At 44.8% G+C, this 21894-nt stretch overlaps 1 protein-coding gene across 1 annotated transcript in view; it reads right to left on the bottom strand.

The window, feature by feature from the left end:
• EPHX2 (epoxide hydrolase 2) overlaps window positions 1–21894 on the bottom strand; it is a 178220-nt gene that overhangs the window by 150259 nt on the left and 6067 nt on the right. Inside the window, exons 2-4 of the mRNA XM_082250219.1 lie at window positions 20347–20431; window positions 16867–17026; window positions 2403–2593 (exon numbers count right to left, since the gene is read on the bottom strand). Of these exons, the coding sequence (XP_082106345.1) occupies window positions 2403–2593; window positions 16867–17026; window positions 20347–20431 (436 nt within the window). The remainder of the gene's footprint in view (window positions 1–2402; window positions 2594–16866; window positions 17027–20346; window positions 20432–21894) is intronic.

The following is a 21894-nucleotide window of genomic DNA, read 5'->3' as shown; positions in this document are numbered from 1 at the left end:
CGCAACTTTTATTTTTTTGCGCTATAAACAAAAAAGAACTGACAACTTTGAAAAGAAAAAACAATATTTTTTACTTTTTGCTATATAACATTCCCAATAAAAAAAAAATGTAAAAAAATAACATTTCTTTATCAATTTAGGCCAATATGTATTCTGCTACATGTTTTTGATAAAAAAAAAATGTTTTTTTTTTTTTTTGACAAAGAAAATCCCAATACATGTATGTTGATTGGTTTACGCAAAAAGTTACAGTGTTATTTATTTATTTATTTTTTTACTAGTAATGGCGGCGATAGGCGGGACTGCGATAATGCGGCGGACAGATCGAATACCTAATTTACACTTTTTGGGGACCGGTGACACTAATAGAGTGATCAGTGCTAAAAAAATATATATATATATATATATTACTCTCTATGCATAGTTTTAACGCCATGTTGTTTGTTGATTTTGCTCCTTTCTTCTTGTACTGAAAAATTCTTGAATAAACTTTATTCAAAAAAAAAATTATTCACTGTCACTGTACTAATGACACTGGCAGGGAAGAGGTTAACATCAGGGGCGGTCAAAGGGTTAAATGTGTTCCCTGGGAGTGCTTTCTAACTGTGTGAGGGAGGTGCTTTGACTGGGGGAAGGTAAAGATAGCTGTTCTTGCTTAGCAGGAACACAGGATCAGTATATTCCCCTCTCACAGAACCGTGGCCTGCCTAATTTACATAGGCGGACCACCGTTCTGCCTTTCTCCCAAACAATTGGCGGGTCCCGGCAGACATCACACCTGCCAGACCCACTGATTGATTCCTGCTGTATCCAATCACAGCGTAAATAGGATGATGGCAGTGCGCGCATGTGTCCCGTACATGATACAATTTGTACTATGTAGTACAAAGGCCTGCCTAATTGGATACAATTGGAAGTGTTGTTCAGTTTTGACCTCATATTATATGGTTTTTGGTAAATCTAACAGAAAATTGTACCTGTATGGCCCAGCCATATGCCCCTTTCACACATACGGTCCGTTTTGTCCGTTTTTCATCCATCCGTTGACGGATGAAATACGGACATCAATGCATCTCTATGTAAAAACGGGTGACAACGGATGATCATCCGTTAACATCCGGTTTCATCCGCGTCCGTCAATGTCCGTTTTTTGGAACGGATGTATGCCCTATTTTTCATCCGTCAAAAAAACGGATCGGATGAAAAACTGATGTAAACGGACAAATGGTGCGTTTTTCATCCGTTTTTGCATTGGTAGTGGATGTAAAAAAAAGCGGATGAAAAATAGAAAAAAACGGATGAAAAATGGACAAAAAATGCATGAAAAATGGATGGAAAACAGATGAAAAATTGATGAAAAACATATGAAAAATGGATGAAAAATGGATGAAAACAGACAAAAAACGGATGAAAAATGGATGAAAACAGACGAAAAACGGATGAAAAATGGATGGAAAACTGATGAAAAATGGATGAAAAATGGACGAAAAATGAATGAAAAATGGATGAAAAACAGATGAAAAACGGATGAAAACAGACGAAAAATGTGTGAAAAACATATGAAAAATGGATGAAAAACATATGAAAAATGGATGGGAAAAAAGGATGAAAAACAGATGAAAAAGGGACGAAAAACGGATGAAAAATGGATGAAAAACATATGAAAAAGGGACGAAAAACGGATGAAAACAGATGAAAAACAGATGAAAAACAGATGAAAAATGGATGAAAAACAGATGAAAAATGGATGAAAACGGATGGAAAATGGATGGAAAACTGATACATTTTGATGTGACTGAACTGATGAACTGAACGGACCGTATGTGTGAAAGGGGCCTAACTAAACACCTTATATTGTCTACTTTCCAAAAAGGGGTCCGGTCCGGTGCTTTCCTGGCTGGTAAGGGTCTCAAGAAATGAGATCGGTACATCGGGTGTGATCAATTTTCAATGATTGGCACCATAGCTTGTAGACTCTATAAAACTTTCACACAAACTAAATAATAACCACTAATTGAAGCTATTTTTACCAAAGATATGCAGCAATATACATTGTGGCCCAAATTTATGAAGAAAAATTACTTATTTGCAAAATTTTATAATAGAAACTAAAAAAAAAGTGTTTATTTTTCCAAATTTTTGCTTTTTTTTTCCGCTTATATCGCAATATCGAAATAAAAAACCCAGTGGTGATTAAATACTACCAAAAGAAAGCTCTATTTGTGTGAACAAAATAATAAAAATTTGGTTTGGGTACAGTGCTGCATGACTGAGTAATTGTCATTCAAAATGTGAGAACACGGAAAACTGAAAATTGGTTTGGGTAGGAAGGGGGTATAAGTGCCCGGTATTGAAGTGGTAAAGAAAACCTCTGCAGCTCAGAATACCAAATATCCTCTCACCTCCTTAGGTTCAGTTTCCAGCATTTTCAGAGCGTACTCGTATATGCGAGTCTCGGGCTTCCTCATTCCGATGCGGCACGACTCGATCACCATGTCGAAGTGACGGGTCAGCATGGAGAGAAGGTCGGCGGTGTGCTGTCTGTCCGCGCTGTCGTCCACCCAGTTGTTGGTTAGCACACAAGTCTTAAAACCTATGGGGGAAAAACAATGATAACCCGGTACATTCTCTGCACATTCACACTATGGAAAGACCACTTCTACTTTCTAGATAGAAAATAAAGAAACTAGAAACAGATACTTTTTTAAATAAACCTTTCCTTTTCATTACATCAGGGCTCGACAAATCCCAGGCGCCAGGTGCCCATGGCGACTAGAAATTCCATCCTGGCGCCTGGGCTTTTGTCGGTGACAGGTGCATCAGCTCAGCTGCCATTACAGGGCAGGCTGAGGGGCACCACTATCATCAATGTGATTACCAGGGATGAAGATGCCCCGAGGATGGTGCAGAAAGAGAGCGGCGCGGCAGCCGCTGACACAGCGGGAACAGTGAATGGTCAGCATAGTCCAGTAAAGTTATGGGGATCCCCGGTGGCCAGTCATCCCTGCTGCCGCCCTCCCTCGAGGTATTGCTGGAGCAGGCTGAGGGAGTCAGCGGCCCAGGTCAGGGATGTTGGGGTTCTGAAGTCCGGTGGTTTTCCGGCATCAGAACGCCCTACTCCAGTGGCATAGCATGGCGGAAGGCAGCGGAGGGAACAGAAAGAGAGCAGACACTTGGAGCGGAGCAAGATTCCAGTATGACAGGATCCCCCCCGAGCCTGCAATCTTTAGAAGATCATGTGCTGAGCAAATTGGATCTCCGACTTTTATATAATATAGGACCAGTCTGTATACCAGCAGCCATCACTATGTCCTTCACTAGATGCATGTCTGATTGAGAGATCACGCAAGGAGCTCCCCGCTCCTAGTACAGCAATCTCCCCACTGAGCTATTGTGTTCTGACAGGGGACGACCCCCCCATCAGAACACATTCGTCAGCACTCTTAGCCATTGGCTGAGAGCGCTGATTGGATGCCAATCGGCAGACCTTTTTCGGTCATGCCCTCTTGGACAGAAGCCAGCCATTTCACCAGCTTCTGGCTACATAAAAGAAGGGGCTTTGCCGTTAAAATAAAGTTTTGTAGTTATATACATTATCTCACAAAATTAAGTACACCCCTCACATTTTTGTAAATATTTTATTATATCTTTTCATGTGACAACACTGAAGAAATGACACTTTGCTACAATGTAAAGTAGTGAGTGTACAGCTTGTATAAAGGCTCTTTCACAAGGCTCCGATCCGCCTATCCCCCCTGAGCAGGCGGATGACAGCTCCGTCTCCGCTCTGTGTGGAGCGGAGACCAAAAAACCAAATTAACCAAAAACCCAGTAAAAACACATGATATAAAGTTTATAAATTGAGTTGCAGTTCAGTGAATAAAATAAGTATTTGATCCCCTACCGACCAACAATAATTCTGGCTACAGTATGAGCTTATGTGTTACACATATTAGTCCTGTCAGTTCAAAAAGGTCCTCCCAACAACTCGTTGTGTGTATAAATGACACCTGTCCACAGAATCTTTCTTCCATTCAAACCTCACCATCATCAACAAGATCAAAGAGCTGTCAAAGGAGGTCAGGGACAAGGCTGGAATGGGCTACAAGACCATCAGTAAGAAGCTTGGTGAGAAGGACAACTGTTGGAGCGATTATTCGCAAATGGAAGAAATACAAAGTAACCATTAATCACCCTCGGTCTGGAGCTCCATGCAAGATTTTGCCTCATGGGGTGAGGATGATCATGAGAAAAGTGAGGGATCAGCCCAGAACGACACGGGAGGAGCTTGTGAATGATCTCAAGGCAGTTGGGACCACAGTCACCAAACAAACCATTGGTATCACAATACGCCGCCATGGATTGAAATCCTGCAGTGCCCGCAAGGTCCCCCTCCTCAAGAAGACACATGTACAGGACTGTCTGAAGTTTGCCAATGAACATCTAAATGATTCAGAGAAGGATTGGGAGAAAGTGTTGTGGTCAGATGAGACCAAATTTGAGCTCTTTGACATTAACTCAACTCGCCGTGTTTGGAGGAAGAAAAATGCTGAATATGACCCTAAGAACACCATCCCTACAGTCAAGCACGGAGGTGGAAGAATGATGCTTTGGGGCTCTTTCTCTGCTAAAGGTACAGGCTGATTTTGCCGCATTGTGGGGGCCAATGGACAGGGCCATATATTGTAAAATCATGGATGAGAACCTTCTTCCCTCAGCCAGAACACTGAAGATGGGTCATGGATGGGTCTTCCAGCGTGACAATGACCCAAAATATAAAACAGGAAAAAATCTGCACTAGGTCAAGCAAAAAGAACCAAAAAGGTAAGCAGCCACTTAACCAACTATGACACCAGCTGTAAATGATCAATAGATGAATGGTAAATGATCAATGTTAGGTGAACATAAAAAAGTCCTTTCAATGAAAAAGTCCTTTTCAATATTAACCACTTTACCACCGGAGGATTTTGCTGTCTTACGTCCAGGCCCCTTTTTGCGATTCGACACTGTGACTTTAACTGACAATTGCGCGGCCGTGCGGCGCCGTACCCAAACGAAATTTACGTCCTTTTTTTCCCACAAACAGAGCTTTCTTTTGGTGTTATTTGATCACCTGTGCGATTTTTACTTTTTGCGCTATAAACAAAAATAGCGTAAATTTTGAAAAAATAACAATATTTTTTTATATGAAATTCCCCCCCAAAAAAAAAAAATCTTTTTTTTAATTTTTTAAAATTTTTGGCCAATTTGTTTTCTGCTACATATGTTTGGTAAAAAAAAAAATGCAATAAGCGTATTTTGATTGGTTTGCGCAAAAGTTATTGCATTTACTATCTAAGGGAAAGATTTCTGTAATTTCTGGTGTTTTTTTTTTTTTTTAACGAGTAATGGCGGCGATCTGCGATTTTTTTTTTTGCGGGACTGCGACATTGCGGCAGACAGATCGGACCCTTGACTGACATTTTTGACACTTTTGGGGGTACCAGTGACATTACTACAGTAATCAGTGCTATAAATATGCACTGTTACTGTAAAAATGACACTGGCAGGGAAGGGGTTAATTTTATTGGAGAGGGAGGGGTTAATGTATGCCTGGTGCTTACTGACATGTGTGGGGGGAGGGGACTGAGTGACACAGGGACAGATCGCAGGTTCAGCTATGCTGAACCCTGCAATCTGTCACTGCCTGTCACTTAGGAGATCCGCCCGCTTGTGGTTACACAAGCGGGAGGATCTCCAAACTTGATTCCCCGACGATCGGGGAAGAGCAGCGGCGATCGCCGCCGCTCCTCCCCTGGCCCGACTCCCGCTGTGACTGAAAACAGCGGGAGTGAGCCTCCGGCGGCATGCATGCGCCGCCCACAAGGGGAGGAGTCCAGCGACGTAGGTCTACGTCGCTGGATGATAACTAACCACTTTGCCGCAGTAGAGCTCGAGTGAGCGGTCGGCAAGTGGTTAAACAAAAGTTTCCATGAAGTGTATAAGTAACGTTGATTGATGAAATCCACCACCAAGCACCAACACTTATTATACGCTTCTTACCAGATAGCATGGACCATCAATTCTAATGGTCATAAAAGCACAAAATAACCCGGAATCTGAGATAGCAGCAGCTTCAAATGGATCGGGAATAAAACAAATGAACAAGCATAGTAAAGCCTGCTAACATTTAAGTCCTTTTATTTAAAATATATAAAAAGTACCTTTGATGAGTTGTAAACAGGCACAAACGAGTGAAAAACCAGCAAACTGTCAGCTCTTGAGAAAGGAACACCGCGAGTGACGGCTAAAAAAGCCTGAGGTCTTCAGTAACAGCCAATCCCGATGCATTTCATCATCAGTGACATCTTCCCAGGGGCAGGTCCAACGTCAGATACCAGGTCAGGTATCTGATGTTCGGCCTGCCCCTGGAAAGACGCCACAGATGATGAAACGCGTCGAGATAGAGACAAGCCTCTCCTCAGCTGCATAGAGAGGCGAAGGGTCTGGAGAAGTTCTGTCCTCATCTCTGCTGCCGACTGCCAAAATGAGGGGGGGGGGGGGTTGGCAGAGACGAGCCTCTCTACAGTTGCATGAAGAGGCGCAGGATCTGGAGGAAAAGTTATTTCTCCCCTTTGCTGCCGACTGCTGAGATAAGGGGGAGCAGAGATGAGCCTCTCCACAGTTGCATAGAGAAGCACAGGATCGGTAGCAGGAGTTCTGTCCTTCTCTTTGCTGCCTACTGCTGAGATAGGGGGTAGAGATGAGCCTCTTCATGGCTGCACAGAGAGGCGCAGGATCTGAAGGGGAAGTTCTGTCCTCCTCTCTACTGCTCACTGCCAAAATGGGGGGGGGGCAGAGACGAGCCTCTCCACAGTTGCATGAAAAGGCAAAGAATCTGGAGGAGAAGTTCTGTTCTCCCCTTTGCTGCTGACTGCTGAGATAAGGGCCGAGATGAGCCTCTCCACAGTTGCATAGAGAAGCGCAGGATCTGTAGCAGGAGTTCTGTCCTTCTCCTGCTGCCGACTATTGAGATAGGGGGTAGAGATAAGCCTCCCCACAGCTGCACAGAGAGGCGCAGGATCTGGAGGGGAAAAGTCTGTCCTACTCTCTGCTGCCGACTGCTGAGACGTGGGGGGGGGGGGACGAGCCTCTCCACAGCTGCACAGAGAAGTGCAGGATCTGAAGGAGGAGTTCTCTCCTCTCTGTTACCAACTGCTAAGACAAGGTGGGGGCGGAGATGAGGGGGGTGCCGCAGCTGCAGGAGAGGTGGAAGGACCCCATGAAATGGCTTGGCAGGCTGGATTTCTGCCCATGAGTCTTTTGTTTGACACACGTGCTTCAAAGGGTGAAGGAGTGGGTATTTCTAAGCTGTCTGCATTTGCATGCCGACCGATCTAGGTAACACCCACATGTAATGCTGAGCCTACATGAGGCGGGCTCTATCTGACTTGCGGCAGCTTCTAATGCATATTGTGAGAAGCTCACAGTGTGCAGTGAAATCAGAGTAAGCCATTTCAGTCCCCGGAGTAGAGCCTGTACAACTGTGCATGACTGAAGGGAAGGCTGGAGGTGAGATTGACAAGTAGTAGAACAATTCTCCTGCGCTGGAGTATAACATAGGCCGGAGGGAAGAGAGATACTTCAAACGTGAGTGGACAAGCTTGTGGTCTTGCTGCCCCTTCAGGATCAAGAGTATCTGAAACCCACTAGGAGACAACAAAAAAGTATAAGGGCGCACCGACCTAGTGCATTACCACTAAAAATGTATTAAAAATGTTAAAAAGTATATATTATACTCACAAAGCAGGTGTGTATAACCACACATCAACATAATACACATATAGTCTCCAAGGTAGCCAAGGAACCGCACTGTGCTGAATGGTATACAGTGTGCCGCATACACAGCAGCCCCAGGCGGCACACTGTATACCATTCAGCACAGTGCGGTTCCTTGGCTACCTTGGAGACTATATGTGTATTATGTTGATGTGTGGTTATACACACCTGCTTTGTGAGTATAATATATACTTTTTAACATTTTTAATACATTTTTAGTGGTAATGCACTAGGTCGGTGCGCCCTTATACTTTTTTGTTGTCTCCTCCTTGGAGGTGAGATTGAAACAGGTACTAACATACGCAGACTCTAATAAGGTGAAATTTCCATTGCTCCAAGCAAACAAGGTCATATAGCGGCCTTGTAACAGGAAGAGATTTGTATTGATTGGATGTATGGAGAGGAAAGTACCAGGGGGACACATACAGACACACACGAAAGACCAGTGACAGACTTATGTAAATCGTTCATGCATCTCAGGTTGATCTATTAACAGATATTTCTTCTTTTTTTTTTTTTCAGCTTAGTGTATATAAGCAAATTCCTCTCCAACCCCCTCTGAACCTTGTCCTACTGGGAAGGCAATGAGTACCTTTGGACCCATTATCCTTCACCGTGATGCAACACTGAGCGCACAGAAGACAGTCGGAGAAGGTTCCATTTTATCTTTTTGGTTATTTCAGGCACATATTTACTAAAGTATAAAACTTTAACACCCCAAAAATATAAATAAAAAGTAAGTTACTCGCCATAAAACCTTAGCATAGCCCACTGTTATTGCACCATACTTCGTATGCAATGGGCCAACAAAACAAAATCATAATAAGACCCCACCAGGAAAATCAGACACCCCACAGTACTTATGGAGTACAATACAATGAAAAAAAAAAAAAAATATATATATATATATATATATATATTAATAATTATAATAATAATATTAATAATAATTATATATTAATTATGACCCCACTAGGAAAATCAGACACCCCACAGTACTTATGGAGTACAATACAATGAAAAAAAAAAAAAATATATATATATATATATATATATATATTAATAATTATAATAATAATATTAATAATAATTATATATTAATTATGACCCCACTAGGAAAATCAGACACCCCACAGTACTTATGGAGTACAATACAATGAAAAAAAAAAAATATATATATATATATGTATATATATATATATATATATATATATATATATATTTATTAATAATAATAATTATATATCTATATATATATATATATATATATATATATAAAATTCGGGGGTTTTTTTCACTGTATTGTACTCCATAAGTACTGTGGGGTGTCTGATTTTCCTAGTGGGGGTCTTATTATATATATATATATATATATATATATATATACACACACACACATACCTGCACACACAAGGGTTCTTCAAAATGTTTCTGCACTTATTATATATATATATATATATATATATATATATATATATATATATATATTTATATATTATAGTGAACCAAAATGTATTTTAACCATCTGACCCCCCCCCCCCCCCTTCATGACTAGGCCATTTTTTGCGATATTGCACTGCCTTACTTTAACTGATAATTGCGCAATCGTGCGACGCTGTATCTAAAATTACATTTGTTTCACCCCCCACAAATAAAGCTTTTCTTTTGGTGGCATTTGATCACCTCTGCAGTTTTTTTGGGGTTTTTTTGCGCTATAAAAAAAAAAACACTGACAATTTTGAAATAAAAAAAACTATATTTTTTAATTTCTGCTATAAAACATATCCAATAAAAAAAAAAAATTGTAAAATAATCCAATTTATTCATCAATTTAGGCCAATATGTATTCTGCTACATATTTTTAGTAAAAAAAAAAAAATCCCAATAAGCGTATATTGATTGGTTTGCGCAAAAGTTATCGTGTCTACAAACTATGAGATATTTTTTATATATACATATATATATATATATTTTTTTTTTTTTTTACTAGTAATGGAGGTGTTTAGAGATTTGTAGCAGGACTACGATATTGCGGCGGACAAATCGGACCCCTAACTAACACTTTTTGGGGACCAGTCGCCTTCCTCTGGATCAACTGCGAGTATTGTGTATATGGGATTGTATGGTTGGGTCTTCTTTACTGATTTTTGTTTTTTATTGGTTGAGCCAGATGGACTTGTGTCTTTATTCAACCTGACTAACTATGTAACTATGAATACAGTGATCAGTGCTTAAAAAAATGCACTGTTACTGTACTTGTGACACTGGCTGGGAAAGGGTTAACATCAGGGGCAAAGGGTTAAATGTGTTCCTAGCTGGTGTTTCAATGTAGTGTCGGTGGTGCATTTACTAGGGGAAGGCATGGATCGATGTTCCTGCTTTGCAGAGACAAAGGATCCAGGCCTTCTGGACTGACAGAACGGCAGTTTGCCTTGTTTACAAAAGGCAGATCGCCGTTCTCACTCTGTACCAAAGCATTGGCGGGTGCCAGCGGACAGCGAGTTCGCCGTACCCGCCGATCAGCTCCTACTGTGTATAATCACAGCAGGAGCGGGCCGCAGCTGGCACGCATAGGGCCATGGTTATGTGGGGGTGGCTACAAATAGTGGCAATATTTTGTGGGTGTGGTTTAAAAGTGGGCATGGTTAGTAGAATGTCCCTCAATTTCGTATGGAAAATCTGGTAACTTTAACAAGAAAAAAATATTTTTGATATTAGGTCCACTTGAAATAAGCCATTGTTATCTAATAGTAGAGCATTCCATGGACTCACTGCTCTTACTATAAAGAACACCTTCCCGAACTGATGGGACATTTTCTTTCCTTCATACACAACTGATATCCCCACTTCCTTTCTGCAAGTTGTGAAAGGGAAAGGTCATCTGTCAATTCTATTGATCTTGGCTCACCACCAGTGCATCATTTGTTCTAAATGAATAAGCTCAATTTCCCCAAAGGTGAATTGGTGGTGAGGCTCAGGCTGGGCCCATTGGGAATAGGACCGCCTATGAGGAACACTGAGCCAGATTTATTCTGTTAACCTGCCCCTCTGCCATATATACTAATATCTGGGAGAGCAATTTCAAACTTCTGGCTCAGTGCCCCTAAGCAAATAGCGACCCAATGCCCCTAAGTAAATAGGGACCCAATGCCCCTAAGTAAATAGGGACCCAATGCCCCTAAGTAAGTAGGGACCCAATACCCCTAAGCAAATAGGGACCCAATGCCCCTAAGCAAATAAGGACCCAATGCCCCTAAGCAAATAGGGAACCAAAGCTCCTAAGAATAAAGGGACCCAGCGCTCTTAAGCATAGAGGGGCTCGGTACTCCTAAGAAAACAGGGGCCCAGTGCTCCTAAGTAGAAGGGACCCAGTGCTCCTAAGTAGAAGGGACCCAGTGCTCCAAAGTAGGTTTAGACCCAGTGCTCCAAAGTAGGTAGGGACCCAATGCTCCTAAGCAGACAGGAACCGAATGCTCCCAAGCAAACAGGGACCCAGTGCTCTTAAGCATAGAGGGACTTGGTACACCTAAGCAAATAGAAACCCAATAACCCTACACAAATACAGGCCCAGTGCTCCTACACAAATAGGGACACAGTGCTCCCAAATAGGTAGGAACCCAGTGCTCTTAGGTGTAGGTGGGGACCCAGGTCTCCTAAGTAGGTAGGGACCCAGTTCTCCTAAGTAGGTAGGGACCCAGTGCTCCTAAGCAGACAGGAATCCAGTGCTCCTAAACATAGAGGGACTTGGTACGTGTAAACGAATAGGGGCCCAGTGCTCCTACACAACTAGGGACCCAGTGCTCCTACACAAATAAGAACCCAGTACTCCTACACATATAGGGACCCAGTACTCCTACACAAATAGGGACCCAGTACTCCTACACAAATAGGGACCCAGTACTCCTACACAAATAGGGACCCAGTACTCCTACACAAATAGGAACCCAGTACTCCTACACAAATAGGGACCCAGTACTCCTACACAAATAGGGACCCAGTACTCTTATACAAATAGGGACCCAGTACTCTTATACTAATAGGGACCCAGTGCTCTCAGGCAGATAGAGCTCCAGTGTTCCAAAGTAGGTAAGGACCTAGTTCTCCTAAGTGTAAGTAGGAACCCAGTGCTCCGAAGTACATATGGACAAAATGCTTCAAAGAAGGTAAGGATCCAGAGCTCCTAAGTGCAGTGAGAGACCCAGTGCTCCTAAATACATAGGTATGAAGTGAGTGCTCCTAAGTAGATAGGGCCCCAGTGTTCCAAAGTAGGTAGGGACCCAATGCATCTAAGCAGACAGGAACCCAGTGCTCCCAAGCAAATAGGGACCCAGTGCTCTAAAGCAGAGAGGAACCCAAAGCTCCTAAGCAAATAAGGACCCAACGCTCCTAAGCAAATAGGGACCAATGCTTCTAAGCATAGAGGGACTCAGTGTTCCTAAACAAACAGGGACCTAGTGCTCCCAAGCAGATAGACACCCAGTGCTCCAAAGTATTTATAGACTCAGTGTTCTAAAGTAGGTATAGACCCAGCGCTCTACAGTAGGTATGGACCCAGTGCTCCAAAGTAGGTATGGGCCCAGTGCTCCAAAGTAGGTATGGACCCAGTGCTCCAAAGTAGGTATAGACCCAGTGCTCAAAAGTAGGTATAGACCCAGTGCTCCATAGGAGGTATGGACCCAGTGCTCCATAGTAGGTATGGACCTTGTGCTCCATAGTAGGTATGGACCCAGTGCTCCATAGTAGGTATGGACCCAGTGCTCCAAAGTAGGTATGGACCCAGTGCTCCAAAGTAGGTATGGACCCAGTGCTCCATAGTAGGTATGGACCCAGTGCTCCATAGTAGGTATGGACCCTGTGCTCCATATTAGGTATGGACCCAGTGCTCCATATTAGGTATGGACCCAGTGCTCCATAGTAGGTATAGACCCAGTGCTCCATAGGAGGTATGGACCCAGTGCTCCATAGTAGGTATGGACCTTGTGCTCCATAGTAGGTATGGACCCAGTGCTCCATAGTAGGTATGGACCCAGTGCTCCAAAGTAGGTATGGACCCAGTGCTCCAAAGTAGGTATGGACCCAGTGCTCCATAGTAGGTATGGACCCAGTGCTCCATAGTAGGTATGGACCCTGTGCTCCATATTAGGTATGGACCCAGTGCTCCATAGTAGGTATGGACCCAGTGCTCCAAAGTAGGTATGGACCCAGTGCTCCAAAGTAGGTATGGACCCAGTGCTCCAAGGTAGGTATGGACCCAGTGCTCCAAAGTAGGTATGGACCCAGTGCTCCAAAGTAGGTATAGACCAAGTGCTCCACAGTAGGTAAAGACCAAGTGCTCCAAAGTAGGTATTATTTAGTGCTCCAAAGTAGGTATGGACCCAGTGTTCCAAAGTAGGTATGGACCCAGTGTTCCAAAGTAGGTATGGACCCAGTGCTCTAAAGTAGGTATGGACCCAGTGCTCCAAAGTAGGTATGGACCCAGTGCTCCAAAGTAGGTATGGACCCAGTGCTCCAAGGTAGGTATGGACCCAGTGCTCCAAAGTAGGTATGGACCCAGTGCTCCAAAGTAGGTATGGACCCAGTGTTCCAAAGTAGGTATGGACCCAGTGCTCTAAAGTAGGTATGGACCCAGTGCTCCATAGTAGGTATGGACCCAGTGCTCCAAAGTAGGTATGGACCCAGTGCTCCAAAGTAGGTATGGACCCAGTGTTCCAAAGTAGGTATAGACCCAGTGCTCCAAAGTAGGTATGGACCCAGTGCTCCAAAGTAGGTATTACTCAGTGCTCCAAAGTAGGTATAGACCCAGTGCTCCAAAGTAGGTATGGACCCAGTGCTCCAAAGTAGGTATGGACCCAGTGCTCCAAAGTAGGTATGGACCCAGTGCTCCAAAGTAGGTATTACTCAGTGCTCCAAAGTAGGTATGGACCCAGTGTTCCAAAGTAGGTATGGACCCAGTGCTCTAAAGTAGGTATGGACCCAGTGCTCCAAAGTAGGTATGGACCCAGTGCTCCAAAGTAGGTATGGACCCAGTGTTCCAAAGTAGGTATAGACCCAGTGCTCCAAAGTAGGTATGGACCCAGTGCTCCAAAGTAGGTATTACTCAGTGCTCCAAAGTAGGTATAGACCCAGTGCTCCAAAGTAGGTATGGACCCAGTGCTCCAAAGTAGGTATGGACCCAGTGCTCCAAAGTAGGTATGGACCCAGTGCTCTAAAGTAGGTATTACTCAGTGCTCCAAAGTAGGTATGGACCCAGTGTTCCAAAGTAGGTATGGACCCAGTGCTCCAAAGTAAGTATGGACCCAGTGTTCCAAAGTAGGTATGGACCCAGTGTTCCAAAGTAGGTAGGGACCAACTGCTCCTAAGCAGACAGGAACCGAATGCTCCCAAGCAAACAGGGACCCAGTGCTCTTAAGCATAGAGGGCATTTCAGTTTATGTCAGTATTGCTGAAAAAACAGCGTGGGGTCTCCCCCCCAATCCATACCAGGCCCCTCGGGTCTGGTATGGATTTTAAGGGGAACTCCGTGCCAAAATGTAAAAAAAAAATGGCGTGGGGTTCCCTCTAGAATCCATACCAGACCCTTATCCGAGCACACAGCCTGGCTGGCTAGGATGGGGGTGGGGGTGAGCGAGCGCCCCCTCCTGAACGATACCAGGCCACATGCCCTCCACATGAGGGGGTGGGTGATTTGGGGCAGGGGGGCAGTAGGAACCCAGTGCTCATAAGGATAAAGGGATTCAGGGCTCTAAAGTACAGATGGATGAAGTGATACAAAGAAGGTATGGACCCAATGCTAAGTAGGTAGAGGTCCAGTATTCATAAGTAGGAAGAACCCAGGCTCCTAATTGTAGGTAGGAACCCAGTGCTCCTAAGTAGGCAGGGACCCAGTGTGCCTAGGTATGTAGGACACTCAGACCTCCTTGTTATGTTGGAGATGCAGACTGGCTGATGGCACCCTCTCATATTTAGTAACAGTACTCAACATTAAACCCTACTTGGAACAATGTATGGACCTAATAACAAAAATCACCCTCCCACAGGACACTTGGGTCCTCTTGTATAGTTTTTGGCTCTGTCTGCCTATCAGAGGAGCAGCAGGCAAATCTATATTGCTTTCTGCCTACCAGAGAGCAGGATTTGTGAGTTAGGTCTGCTGATGGTGCTCAGTGTGAGATTCATCTGGTCTAGGGAGTGTTTCACACTGGTCCAATAGGGAGGCATATTGGACAGTGGAGGAAATCTAACCAATGGGTACACAGGCTTTGATACAGTCCCAGAGATTGGCACAGACTGCAGTCTTTGTGCATTGTGGGGTGTCGTATAAAAGCCAGGAGAACATGTGCTGCGGGGTCTTTGGCTGGTGAGCAGAGTCCCGGAGGAAGGGTGACGGCTGTCTTCTCCTCTGTAGCAGTGGCGCATGGTCACAGGCAGTCGGCCTGGGGACCAGGAAGGAAGGAGCTGAACCCAGAGGTCCAGGAGAGCTGACTGGAGGGGTAGAGACACTGGAAACCCACGAAAAACAGTACAGTGAGTATAGGGGACCGTGTCTAGGGGCCTGACCTGAGGGGGGCCACCCCGGTGTAGGATAGTCAGAGAATGGGTGTCAGCAGGTGGAGTGAAAAGAGGTACTAGGTGTGCATCCCGAAGATAATTCACCCTAACAAGTCATCTACATAGAGGCTTAATCCTAAATTCATCTAAGTGGTAAGGTGAATCAGCAGCCTGGTTGCATCTTCAGATAGGAGTCCTTATCCGTTGTGAATAGTTCAAGTTGGAGTATCATACACTTCCCTTCTCCCATCCCTAATTTAAATAAAACCTCAAAAACAACTACAACCCCTACACTGTTCATTGACTGAGCCAGAGAGTAAAGAGTTAAATTGTCCATGCTGCAGTTGCTATTGGTAACCTAGGGGGATCCCAAGGTGTAAAATCCAGCAGTCCTCAAGGGGGCAGGGCTACAAAGGCATTATTAACCACTTCTGTACCGAAAGATTTTCCCCCTTAATGACCAGGCCCTATTTTGCGATTCGGCATTGCATTATTTTAACGGACAATTGCGCGGTCGTGCGACGCTGTACCCAAATAAAATTAATGTCTTTTTTTCCCACAAATAGAACTTTCTTTTGGTGGTATTTGATCACCTGTGCGATTTTTATTTTTTGCACTATAAAGAAAAAAAAATAGCGACAATTCTGAAAAAAAAAAAAAAAACAATATTTTTCACATTCTGCTATATAACATTCCCAAAAAAATAAATAAATAAAAAAATCAAAATTGTTTAACATTTTAGGCCAATTTTTTTTCTGCTACATATTTTTGGTAAAAAAAAAATCGCAATAAGCGTATTTTGATTGGTTTGCGCAAAAGTTATCGCGTCTGCAAACTAGGGGAAAGATTTATGTCATTTTTATTGTTTTTTTTTTTTTACTAGCAATGGCGGCGATCTGCAATTTTTAGCGGGACTGCGACATTGCGGCAGACAGATCGGACCCCTAACTGACATTTTTGACACTTTTGGGGGGACCAGTGACATTACTACAGTAATCCGTGCTATAAATATGCACTGTTACTGTAATAATGAGACTGGCAGGGAAGGGGTAACACAGTGGGTGATCAATGGGTTAAATGTGAGCCTAGTGGAGTGATTCTAACTGTGGGGGGCGTGGCTTGTGAAATGATCATAGAGACCTGTGATCCTATATAGGAGGATCACAGGCACTCTGTGATCATTCCAGAGAGAAGAACGGTCAGCTGTGTTTACAACAGCTGCCCGTTCTTCTATCTCAGTGGGGTGCCAGGCGGCAATTGGAGCTGTCTGCCCCAAGCATCCGAGTCCCCGCTGACTAATGGGGGTGGGAGCGTGCCAGCGGCGTGCGCTCGCCCCCTAGCTGCAGGTGTGTGACCGACCTAGCCCTACGGCGGTTCGCACAGGAGGGCCAGCCTGCCGCAGTATATGTGGTTAAAAAAAAAAAAGAAAGAATATAAAAAGGAGGAATGATCACAGAAAGTTCACATTTCAGATATTTCATAAAAGCAGGCTGATCTTACCGTTCTGTCTGAGGGTCATAGCAGCTTTCAGCATGGGCTTATTGATGCCGCCATTCTGATAGAGGTCATGGAAGGCCGGCTCCAGGGAGAAGGACTCAGTAAGGGTGGCCCCGGACTCTTTGGCGAAAGCCTGGCATTCCTTGTTTATTTCTGAAACAAACTGATTTGAACAACAAAGTGTCACTTCTGATGTACCGGAAGCCTCCTCCTGTCCCTCTATAGCAAAGCTCAAACTAGGGGAGGAAGAAACAGCACAAACAGTCAATCAGTTATGCTGCAGTGCTCAAAGAATATGCCGATAGGAGGAGAGAGCAGAGTGACAGAGAGATGATCTTATCAATCTCCAGCTTCTCCTTTCACTGTCCAATCACAGGCTAGGGGAGGGAGACTTGTAAGTGTTACTGAACTGCAGTCCAGAAGAATCAGGGTCTCCAAACTTTTCAGTACAAGGGCCACATTGTAAAATTTACAAATAACCATGGGCCAAACAAATCTCTGTCAGAGTCGCCCCCCCCTCCCTACATCAGAGTACCCATCTAAGCCCCCCTTACATTACAATCCCCATCTGAGCCTCCCTTACATCAGAGTCTCCATCTGAGCCTCCCTTATATCACAATCCCCATCTGAGCCTCCCTTACATCAGAGTACCCATCTGAGCCCTCCTTACATCACAATCCCCATATGAACCTCCCTTACATCAGAGTACCCATCTGAGCCTCCCTTACATCAGAGTCCCCATCTGAACCCCCCCCCCCCCCTTACATTACAATCCCTATCTGATCCTCCCTTACATCAGAGTCACCATCTAAGCCCCTCTTACATCAGAGTACCCATCTGAGCCCCCCTTACATTACAATCCCCATCTGAGCCTCCCTTACATCACAATCTCCATCTGAGCCTCCCTTACATCAGAGTACCCATCTGAGCCCCCCTTACATTACAATCCCCATCTGAGCCTCCCTTACATCACAATCTCCATCTGAGCCTCCCTTACATCAGAGTACCCATCTGAGACCCCCCTTACATTACAATCCCTATCTGAGCCTCCCTTACATCAGAGTCACCATCTAAGCCCCCCTTACATCAGAGTACCCATCTGAGCCCCCTTTACATTACAATCCCCATCTGAGCCTCCCTTACATCAGAGTACCCATCTAAGCCCCCCTTACATTACAATCCCCATCTGAGCCTCCCTTACATCAGAGTACCCATCTGAGCCCTCCTTACATCACAATCTCCATCTGAGCCTCCCTTACATCACAATCCCCATCTGAGCCTCCCTTACATCAGAGTACCCATCTGAGCCCTCCTTACATCACAATCCCCATCTGAACCTCCCTTACATCAGAGTACCCATCTGAGCCTCCCTTACATCAGAGTCCCCATCTGAGCCTCCCTTACATCAGAGTACCCATCTGAGCCCTCCTTACATCACAATCCCCATATGAACCTCCCTTACATCAGAGTACCCATCTGAGCCTCCCTTACATCAGAGTCCCCATCTGAACCCCCCCCCCCCTTACATTACAATCCCTATCTGAGCCTCCCTTACATCAGAGTCACCATCTAAGCCCCTCTTACATCAGAGTACCCATCTGAGCCCCCCTTACATTACAATCCCCATCTGAGCCTCCCTTACATCACAATCTCCATCAGAGCCTCCCTTACATCAGAGTACCCATCTGAGCCTCCCTTACATCAGAGTACCCATCTGAGACCCCCCTTACGTTACAATCCCTATCTGAGCCTCCCTTACATCAGAGTCACCATCTAAGCCCCCCTTACATCAGAGTACCCATCTGAGCCCCCTTTACATTACAATCCCCATCTGAGCCTCCCTTACATCAGAGTACCCATCTGAGCCTCCCTTACATCAGAGTACCCATCTAAGCCCCCCTTACATTACAATCCCCATCTGAGTCTCCCTTACATCAGAGTCCCCATTTGAGCCCCCCTTACATTACAATCCCCATCTCAGCCTCCCTTACATCAGAGTCCCCATCTGAGCCCCCCTTACATCACAAACCCTATCTGAGCCCTCCTTACATCACAATCCCCATCTGAGCCCTCCTTACATTACAATCCCCATCGGAGCCTCCCTTACATCAGAGTACCCATCCGAGCCCCCCTTACATTACAATCCCCATCTGAGCCCCCCCTTACATTACAATCCCCATATGAGCCCCCCTAACATCAGAGTCCCCATCTGAGCCCCCCTTACATCACAATCCCCATCTGAGCCTCCCTTACATCAGAGTACCCATCTGAGCCCTCCTTACATCACAATCCCCATCTGAACCTCCCTTACATCAGAGTACCCATCTGAGCCTCCCTTACATCAGAGTACCCATCTGAGCCCTCCTTACATTACAATCCCCATCTGAGCCTCCCTTACGTCAGAGTACCTATCTGAGCCCCCCCCTCCTACATTACAATCCCTATCTGAGCCTCCCTTACATCAGAGTCCCCATCTGAGCCCTCCTTACATCACAATCCCCATCTGAGCCTCCCTTACATCAGAGTACCCATCTGAGCCCCCCTTACATTACAATCCGCATCTGAGCCTCCCTTACATCAGAATCCCCATTTGAGCCCCCCTTACATTACAATCCCCATCTCAGCCTCCCTTACATCAGAGTCCCCATCTGAGCCCCCCTTACATCACAATCCCCATCTGAGCCCTCCTTACATCACAATCCCCATCTGAGCCTCCCTTACATCAGAGTACCCATCCAAGCCCCCCTTACATTACAATCCCCATCTGAGCCCCCCTTACATTACAATCCCCATCTGAGCCCCCCTAACATCAGAGTCCCCATCTGAGCCCCCCTTACATCACAATCCCCATCTGAGCCTCCCTTACATCTGACTCTGGCTTAGGAGTCCCTTCTTATATCAAGGTCGCCATCAGAGTCCCCCCCTACATCGGAGTCCCCATCTAAGACCCTCCCCCCTACACCAGAGTCTGGCTAAAAAAATCACTTTTTATAGCAGGTTCCCTATCAGAGTCCCCCCTTACATCAGAGTCCCTATCCAAGTCCTCCCCCTTACATCAGGGTCCCTATCAAAGTCCCCCCTTACATCAGGGTCCCCATCAGAGTCACCACTTCCTCTGCTATCTGTATGAGTCACTTCTGACAAGTTTTCCTGACACCAAGAGAAAAATGGTGACAGGGGAGGGATCTCCAGCAGATTGACAGCCTCAGCTCTATTCCTGTGTGCTCTGTGCATGTGTGTGCTGTGTGTGTGCGTGGGGGGGGGGGGCATCCTTTCCCTCCCCTCCAATCAGCTATTAGAGCTCACTGATCCCTGCAATGTGTAGTTTCAGCTCTCCACCCCCTGTTTTCAGAAAAGCTCAGACAAGCTTTATAAAGCCTAGGCTTTGAATGGATGTACAGAATAGAAGACTGCAGATAAGCAGGTACAACTTCTGTAGGAGGATTTGTGTCATCCCTGTGTATCACCTGAGGTTTGTATTACCTTGGAGAACGGGATTTGTCCTCTCTCTGCCCGGGGCAACGGTCCATCCTCACCGCTCTTCACAAATACTTTCAAGAAGAAACCACTGCAGATGCAACACAAAACAAGGATTTGTCTTTTGAAAAGAAATGTCTTCTTATATAAGGACAAACACACATATACAGTACAATAAATGCAGTGCCTTGAAAAAGTATTCATACCCCTTGAAATTTTCCACATTGTGTCATGTAACAACCAAAAACGTAAATTATTTTATTGGGATTTTATGTGATAGACCGACACAAAGTGGCTCATAATTGTGAAGTGGAAGGAAAATTATAAATGCTTTTCAACATTTTTTACAAATAAATATGTGAAAAGTGTGGTGTGCATTTGTTTTCACCCCCCCCCCCCTTATTATTATACCACTAACTAAAATCTAGTGGAACAAATTGCCTTCAGAAGTCACCGAATTAGTAAATAGAGTCCACCTGTGTGTGATTTAATCTCAGTATAAAGGCAGCTGTTCTGTGAAGTCCTCAGAGGTTTGTTAGAGAACCTTAGTGAACAAACTGCATCATGAAGGTCAAGGAACACACCAGACAGGTCAGAGATAAAGTTGTGGAGAAGTTTAAAGCAGGGTTAGTTTATAAAAAAATATAATAAAAGAGTATGGCACAGCTGCAAACCTAACAAGACATGGCCGTCCACCTAAACTGACCGGCCCGGCAAGGAGAGCATTCATCAGAGAAGGAGCCAAGAGGCCCATGGTAACTCTGGAGGAGCTGCAGAGATCCACAGCTCAGGTGGGAGAATCTGTCCACAGGACAACTATTAGTTGTGCACTCCACAAATCTGCCCTTTATGGAAGAGTGGCAAGAAGAAAGCCATTGGTGAAAGAAAGCCATAAGAAGACCCATTTGCAGTTTGTGAGAAGCCATATGGGGGACACAGCAAACATGTGGAAGAAGGTGCTCTGGTCAGATGAGACCAAAATTGAACTTTTTTGCCTAAAAGCAAAACGCTATGTGTGGCGGAAAACTAACACTGCACATCACCCTGAACACACCATCCCCACCGTGAAACATGGTGGTGGCAGCATCATGTTGTGGGGATGCTTTTCTTCAGCAGGGACAGGGAAGATGGTCAGAGTTGATTTGAAGATGGATGGAGCCAAATACAGGGCAATCTTAGAAGAAAACCTGTTAGAGTCTGCAAAAGACTGGAGACTGTGGAGGAGATTCACCTTCCAGCAGGACAACAACCCTAAACATACAGCCAGAGCTACAATGGAATGGTTTACATCAAAGCATATTCATGTGTTAGAATGCCCCAGTCAAAGTCCAGACCTAAATCCAATGGAAAATCTGTGGTAAGACTTGAAAATTGCTGATCACTCTCCATCCAATCTGACAGAGCTTGAGCTATTTTGAAGAATGGGCAGCAATGTCCCTCTCTAGATGTGCAAAGCTGGTAGAGACATCCCCAAAAAGACTTGTAGCTGTAATTGCAGGGAAAGGTGGTTCTACAAAGTATTGACTCATGGGGGTGGTGGGGCAGACACACTTT

The sequence above is a fragment of the Pelophylax lessonae genome (assembly GCF_965119305.1).
Source record: "Pelophylax lessonae genome assembly, chromosome: 3".
NCBI lineage: Eukaryota > Metazoa > Chordata > Amphibia > Anura > Ranidae > Pelophylax > Pelophylax lessonae.
This window is presented reverse-complemented; position numbering and strand designations above follow the sequence as displayed.